The 8,049-nt window shown below is 37.6% G+C and overlaps 1 protein-coding gene across 4 annotated transcripts in view; it reads right to left on the bottom strand.

Moving 5' to 3' along the window:
• LOC103476363 (disks large homolog 2-like) overlaps nt 1-4,414 on the bottom strand; it is a 56,535-nt gene extending 52,121 nt beyond the window's left edge. The window contains exons 1-2 of one of the 4 annotated variants that reach the window (XR_014090790.1): nt 3,781-4,414; nt 1,314-1,416 (exon numbers count right to left, since the gene is read on the bottom strand). Coding sequence is in view for 3 of the 4 variants with exons in the window: in XM_081615230.1 (XP_081471356.1) it covers nt 1,314-1,416; nt 3,781-3,993 (316 nt within the window). In the remaining variant the exon portion in view is untranslated. The remainder of the gene's footprint in view (nt 1-1,313; nt 1,417-3,780) is intronic. The other 3 variants (XM_081615230.1, XM_081615229.1, XM_008428644.3) reach the window with 3 other exon arrangements.
• Between the last annotated feature and the right edge of the window lie 3,635 nt (nt 4,415-8,049).

Below are 8,049 nucleotides of genomic sequence, written 5' to 3' on the forward strand. Positions count from 1 at the left end.
AGTGCTCCAAAACCTCCTGATAGCTGCTGCATTGACCCTGCCCTTGATAAAACACAGTGGACCAACACCAGCAGCTCCCCAGACCATCACTGACTGTGGGTACTTGACACTGGACTTCTGGCCTTTTGGCATTTCCTTCTCCCCAGTCTTCCTCCAGACTCTGGCACTTTGATTTCCGAATGACATGCAAAATTAGCTTTCATCCGAAAAAAGTACTTTGGACCACTGAGCAACAGTCCAGTGCTGCTTCTCTGTAGCCCAGGTCAGGCGCTTCTGCTGCTGTTTCTGGTTCAAAAGTGCCTTGACCTTTGACCTGGGGAATACGGCACCTGTAGCCCATTTCCTGCACACGCCTGTGCACGGTGGCTCTGGATGTTTCTGCTCCAGACTCAGGAGCAGGTCTAGAATCGGTCCTTCTCCACAATCTTCCTCAGGGTCCGGTCACCTCTTCTCATTGTGCAGCGTTTTCTGCCACACTTTTTCCTTCCCACAGACTTCCCACTGATACAGCCCTCTGTGAACAGCCTATTCGTTCAGAAATTTATTTCTGTGTCTTACCCTCTTGCTTGAGGGTGTCAATGATGGCCTTCTGGACAGCAGTCAGGTCAGCAGTCTGACCCATGATAGTGGTTTTGAGTAATGAACCAGGCTGGGAGTTTTTAAAAGCCTCAGGAATCTTTTGCAGGTGTTTAAAGTTACTTTGTTGATTCAGATGATGAGGTTAACTGCTTGTTCAGAGAACATTTTGATGATATGCTAATTTTTTGAGACAGGAATTTGAGGTTTTCATGAGCTGTATGCCAAAATCATCAGTATTAAAACAATAAAAGACCTGAAATATTTCAGTTGGTGTACAATGAACCTAAAATATATGACAGTTTAATTTTTATCATTACATTATGGAAAATAATTAACTTTATTACAATATGTTAATTTTTTGAGAAGAACCAGTACACTTGGGCAAATATATATATTTTGTTCACTTAAAAGTATACTTTTATTTAATATATTAAAAGTGTATTTTGGTACAATTATGTTTAAGTGTGTTTAAAGTTCTAATTTCGAAATTGGTACAAGTATACTTATAGTATACTTCAGATATATTTATATGTAGTACACTTAATACTTAGTATACGTAAAGTGTACTTTCACAAATGTAAGTATATTTGAAATATACTAAAGTATACTTTTTTTCACCTGGGAAGGCCTCCATACATGGGTTGTGTCAGACAGCTGCACCCATAAATGCAGTTTTTTGGCATTTACTCTATATCTTTATGGACTTCCAGAGTAATTAAATTTTCCTGACGAACCTTCTGGTTTGTACTGAGCAACAATGGTGACCACCTGCCCGGCTCCTTTCAGTGCAGCTGCTGCCTGTTCATGTGTGGCTCCACGAAGGTCAAAGCCATTAACCTGTTTTAATAAAGCGTCAGTTCACAAGATGTTACCAAAAACATATTTATAAGAACTCTTTATATAGCTTACACAGCCATAAAATGCATTTCAGCTTCAGTGAGGTGGATAGAATGGTGAACGAAAGAAGTGAGCATAATATGAGAATCATTTTATTTAAGAACATGAAATGAAAATGTGATAAAATATATTTCTGTTTTTCTAATACATTACACTGACGTTTACATAAACAGAAATTCATAGTCATGGTCAGTTTAAAACGGTAGCATCAAAAGAGACACAATATTGCTTAAAAGTATAAAAATAGTGTGCAAAGACATTTAGGTGAGATCAAGTGAGAAAAGTTATTGTTAGATCAGAAAATCAGGTCATTGCAAGAACATTGTCTAATTTCATCTTCCAATTACCATCTCTTGATGGTAACTGGAGAAAAATTTAACTGCATGCGGTGTCACACTGACCTAGGAATCTGCAAAGTTATTATAAAGCACATCAAAAGGACAGTTTTGTTTGATTGAATTTTGCTTCTTCTGTCCACTAATCTATTTATATTTTTATATTTATATATTTCAGTTAAAAATGTACTGGCAGGCAAAAAAACAACAAGTAGACTTGTTAAGAAAAAACCTTAAACTAAAGAGCTATAGATTTAATAATAATAATAATAGTAATTAATAATGTTATTACAGCAAGAATAAATATCTGAATTATAGACTTTGAAGGGTTGTGTTAATTCTATCATAGATAAGTTGTGTAGAGCATTTCTCATTGAAAATTGTTATTAACTGAAAATGTTCTAATGAATCTAACTGAGCTCCTTTGATAATGGTGCAGCAAGAATTACAAAAAGATGGATTTGTTAATTCAATGGTTTGTCTGAAAGGAGTCTACAACACAGTTTTAACCTAAATTGTATTGGGTTAAAACTAGAGGTGTGCCGATCGATCGGCCACCGATCATAATCGGCCGATTTCCCTGAAAAAGTGTATGAACCTGATCGGCGATCACGGTCTCTTGTTGCCGATACCGATCACCTGCATCTCATTTCTCAGCCTGCCTGTGCAGCTGGTCTCCTCTTTCCTTCACTCTGCGCAAACGCGCAGCAACAAATCCTAAGCGATGTGGAACTATAACGCACTGAGTGAATGGGGAAGTTTGCGTGTTGCGGCGGAAAATTGAAGCACGTCAAAATGCATCAACACAACGAAGCTAATACGACATAAAAACAATGTTATACTTGAGGAGTTTGGCTACATGGAGGCTCACTGCAGTAAAAAAGACATATGGAGGATCAGATAGCAGGTAAAGCAGCGCACAGCTACAAACACTCACCCGGATTAGCATGACGGTCAGAAAGCTAAACAAATAACCAGCAAAATTATTTAAGTCTTGGAGCTGCGATGTGGTTCTGATCTTGCTGTTGAACCGCTGCTACGCGCTACAGGTATATTTGACAGACGGAGCTCCGCTTCTGCTCCACCTGGTAGTGACTCTCACCCCGAACCTCTGCTTAAAGCTGCAGCATCTAACCTAAAAATACATTTTACATACGTATTAAAACTTTAGCTGTCCTAACATGAGACAGATAATCTAAAAAAAATAATCGATCTCCTCCCTGCTCTGCATAATTACTCTGCTCAGTCAGAAACAGCCACTCAGAACTAGCAGTGATCAGCTAGCCGCCATGCTAACAGGAAGTTTTCATTCAGTAACTCAGGATTGTTTATTGTAATGGATCCTGTATTTGCCTTTGAATGTTAAGTTTTATACTTGAATTTTTTTGGCAATGTTGAGAGGTTTTATTTTGGCTCTTTGCATTATTTAGCCAATAGCAGTACAATTTGCACAATGCCTGTTTTGTTTAGTTTTCTTCTTGGAAAAAGTTATTAAAAACAAGTTTTTGTCTAAATTAAGGTGAATTCATGGTTCCTTTTTCCACATAATGTAACCGGTAGTGTTTATGATTTTAAAAAAATAATAATTATGTGATCAGTATTGGTGATCGGTATCGGTGATCGGCCCTCATGGGTGATCGGAATCGGTATCGGCCGGAAAAAACCTGATCGGCACATCTCTAGTTAAAACTGTTTTGTTCAAATAATTTTGGGTTTTGGGTTAGAGTAAATGTACTTGAAAACAAGATAACAGCCATTCTTTAAATATTTTTACATAACATTTAGCAAGCAACAGGAGAGAACATTTTTATTTCCGTTAGCTCTGTGTTTGAAGTTGTAAAAATAACTTCATACTGAGCAAAGGCAGTGAACAGATAAAAGCAAAACATCACGTAAAGTCTAAGACAGGCAGTCCCCACTGTCACTGTTCCTCTTTGACAACTAGGCGCAGTGTATTTTCAGTACTTACAGATAGGATTTCATCCCCTCGCCTCAACTCTCCACTAAGGTCCGCTGGGCTGCCTAATAAGATGAAGGAGACAAAGATGCCTTCTCCATCTTCTCCCCCCACTATGTTGAAGCCAAGGCCGGTGGATCCCTTGTGGAGTACAACTGTCCTAGGTTCCCTGTATAAACAGTTTAGGTAATATATGAGCTCCAGGGAGTCTGTGGGTTTCAGCATTGTCAGCTGTGATGGTGGAAGGCTGGATCCAAAGGACAATATACTGATGCTCTTCTCAGGCAGACAAACTTCAAGACTATTACAGCTCCAAGTGGGGATGGTGCTCTATTTTAGGTCCATTTGTCCCAAATTCTGAAGGCTCTCTCTCTCTCTCTCTCTCTCTCTCTCTCTCTCTCTCTCTCTCTCTCTCTCTCTCTCTCTCTGTCTCTCTCTCTCTCTCTCTCTCTCTCTCTCTCTCTCTCTTCTCTCTCTCTCTCTCTCTCTCTGTCTCTCTCTCTCTCTCTCTTTCATCTAACAATTACCTGTCAGACCCTGCCATCTACTGCTAAAATTGCAGAAGTCACATAAACTTTGTATCTTGTAAATGGAAGCCACTTAAGTTTTAGGAGGACCTCTAGCACTCAATGTGGTGGTGCAAGGTATCCCAGCCTCGAAATAGTCTTGTGCAGCCACATTACCACTGTGGCTCAAGAAAGACCTTAAATTCTGATGTCTATGAACTGTGAAGTGGACAAGAACAATGGTTTTTTCCTTTCATGTAAAGGGACCCAAATCTGCAATCCATCCATGACAGCATAATTAATTTCCTTTTCTGTAAATCTGTGAGATGTTGCAGTTCTCTCAGAACCCATGTTAAACTAGTAAACTTCCTAGTAGCATTCTGTTGAACTCTCCTTTAGATACAACCTCAGACCCTGTCTTGAAACAGCATTCAAGGCAGGAACCAATTCACAAAATATCCTGATTGCTGACTACCTCACCCATTCAAACACAACAGCAGATGGGGCACAAACATATGAAGCTGCTCATAAACATTATGTAGGCCTGGTGAATTTTGGAAGCTGCTACAGGCTTCCAAAAATAACTATGGCTTATATATACTGAACAAGGTGGTTTAACGCACCTGGACCAATGATGGCTCATTAGAAGGCCTGAGAAAAACATTGACATGCTGAATAGGTTGTTCTTACCACCAGAGAGAGAACTAAAACATGCAGGATGCTGGCTCTCAAGGACCGACTTTGGGCACCACTGGTTTAAACTGTGGGCCCTATATCTATAACCTACGAGTTTAAAAGTTTAACTTTTTGAATGGAATTATGGGAATTAAACTTTTCCATGATATTCAAAAATTTTTGGAACGGGTATGTATGTATATAGGCAACTTTAAGTAAATAAGGCATTGCCTTTACAAATCTTACACTGCACAATAATACTTTGACCTCTAGCTAAGAGAGTCAGCCACAGTTCTTTAAGAAAAAAAAGTTAAATACTGGCTTACAATATCAAATACTGGTGCACATATGGCTGTTTTAACAATGCCAATTTTAAGCAGCAGGACTACCAAATAATTCCAACGTAATATCTCGTTATAGAAAAACACTGTGGTATAATGCTTGAAAAGGTGCTGCAGATTGTATTTTCTGCATGTTCCACAAAATGTGCTGGCAGAAGATGTGTGAGTGGGACAAATTAGCATAACCGGAATGCTGACAATATTTATGCATTCAAAACAAAATGAAAAACACCACAATCAATATTGTTAGTTAAACAAAAATCAATTTCAACAGCAGAAAACGATCACGTAGTCAAAGGGATATTGAAGATGAAGCAAATAAAAGCAATACCCCACCACCCTCCTCAAAGCGTCTTTACTGAAATATATGATTTTTACATGTCTTATGTGATCAGTTTAAAATAAAGATGCAATCACTCACAATTTGAAATATCAGGAAGCTCATACGCATTTGACAGGCAGACCCTGGTGGGCTTTCCCAGCTTCAAGTGGACTATATCCAATGTATTCTTCAAAATGGGTACAGCCTCTTCATGAGATACGTTCTCCAGGCTGCTGTCGTTCACCTGTGCAGATACACATAGCAATTTATTTGAAGAAATACAATGCTATGATGAGGTACAAGCTGTAGAAGGGTGGCACATTAAAATTTGAATTTCATTTAAAGTTCAATCAACAGTGGGCCAAAACTTTTTATTTATATGGAGAAATTATGCAGAAGATTTGTTATTGCAGTGGCATAGGGTGCAGGCCTTGTTTGCTAAGCCTGTTTGTGAAGCTAAACAGGCTTATGTCAAGCCTGTTTAGCTTAGCATAGCCAATATTGTTAATGCCATTATTCAACTTAAACTCACAATTATTTAGCAGTTGTAGACTAAAATATTGCAAACAACTATTTATCACATTTTCTCTTTACAGAGTTTTTTGTACATGTATTAAACATAATATACATCAACCTGCCAATGGGACTGAAGATGGAAATCATACACTCGGATATAATCTTTTGTATTTAGATGTAAATGTTAACATCTATTGTCACTTTAAAAAAATAAACTTGAAGTAATCACCAAAAATAGATTAATTTTGTAAAACAAACAAAAAAAACTCTTTATCATCTACTGGCATGCAGTGTGAAAAATCCATTGTAAGACATTGGAAGTCAAGTTATGTGAGACAGGAGTATTCTATTTTTTTATTCTGCCAATTAATTGAATAATTGGACAAAAGAAATTGTAAAATTCTGCAGAAACTGTTAACCTACAAAATAGTTAACCTCCAGCAGAACAATAACCCTTAAGTGTAGCCATAGCTACAGTGGATTTGTTTAAATCACGGTACATTCTTGTCTTCAAATGGACAAAAATACAAGTTTTTGGAAGTGCAAAGCTGGACGAGTCAAAAGAGTTGAAGATGTAAATGCAGGGAAGGGTGCTTCTACAGAATAATTATTCAAAAGGGCTGAATAAAAGGCCCACAATACTTTTCAGACTATTTAGAGCTTATTTCACTGTGCATTACTAAAACATTGTCACAACATCGATAATGAACATTTCTCACCATAATCAATCTGTCTCCAACTTGTAAACGAGAATCTTTTTGTGCTGCTCCTCCATCAAATACTTTGGTGAGATATATGCTTTTATCACCAGGGACATGTTGGTTTCCAACTCCACCCGGAATACTGAAGCCAAGTCCTGTGTGCACGTGTTTGTGCTTGTTAGATTCAGCCAATCACATATACATTAGCATACAGTTAATATTATCTTACTCAAATGTTCTTACTGGAAACGAAAAACTGTTAAATCCTCAACAGGGAACTTTTTTATTATCTAAGCTAATCAGTCAGTTACATTTTAAATGTATTGCTGCCTTCCTGTATCTTTTTACACTCAAAGTCCTTGCCCACTTAAATAATTTTTGCTTTTATTTTAATCACAAATAACTGTTTCTGACCACAAAACTAAATTATCAGATAAAGATAACCTGAAGAAATTCATTTGTCAAGGGGAAAAGTCTACAAAATCAAACTTGTCCTTAACAAAATGACTAGATATGTCACCTTTCTGGGCAAAAAATACTATCCCAATACCTGGCAATGAAACCTCTACATCCTTGTAGTGACATTTTGGCCCAGTCTTTGTAGAATTGTTTTAATTTGCTATGCTGGAGGCTTTAAAGGGTGAATTGCCCTTTATGGTCAGACCATTGTTTTACAATCTATTTTGTCAAAAATCCTAACAAATTGTAATGAACGGAGTCTAAATGAAGAATGAAAGGACACACCCCTTTAAACTGCATACAGTGGATCAGTGTCTTTCTTTTTGTGTGTGTGTGTATGCTACGAGTTGTGGCAGATGGCTGCTGACTCTGAGAAAGAAGGTTTCTTCTTACTAAAGGAAGAAACCTCTTTAGTAAGAAGGAAGAGGTTTTGTATTAGAAGAAGGAAGTAACTGTCATGTACTAACAACTCCTTTCCTCTGTCAGTACATGCATGCCCAGTATGAGGCAATGCAGCAGTGTCAATTACATACTGCAAGTAACAGTCCACCATCACTACATGCTCCAGTAACAATAAGTACTACAATACTCCCGATCCTCACTTCCCAGCGTCCACCAGGGTCTTTGAATGATTAAGTTACGACATTGCAATGGGTCGATAGTATGTCTATGTATTATTTCTGATCATTTTTTTAATTTTTGTTATATATCCACAAAAATAGGTGCACTAAACATAATGTGAAAAGACAAAATAAGACATA

This window comes from Poecilia reticulata, chromosome 14, assembly GCF_904066995.2.
Source record: "Poecilia reticulata chromosome 14, P_reticulata-male-v2, whole genome shotgun sequence".
NCBI lineage: Eukaryota > Metazoa > Chordata > Actinopteri > Cyprinodontiformes > Poeciliidae > Poecilia > Poecilia reticulata.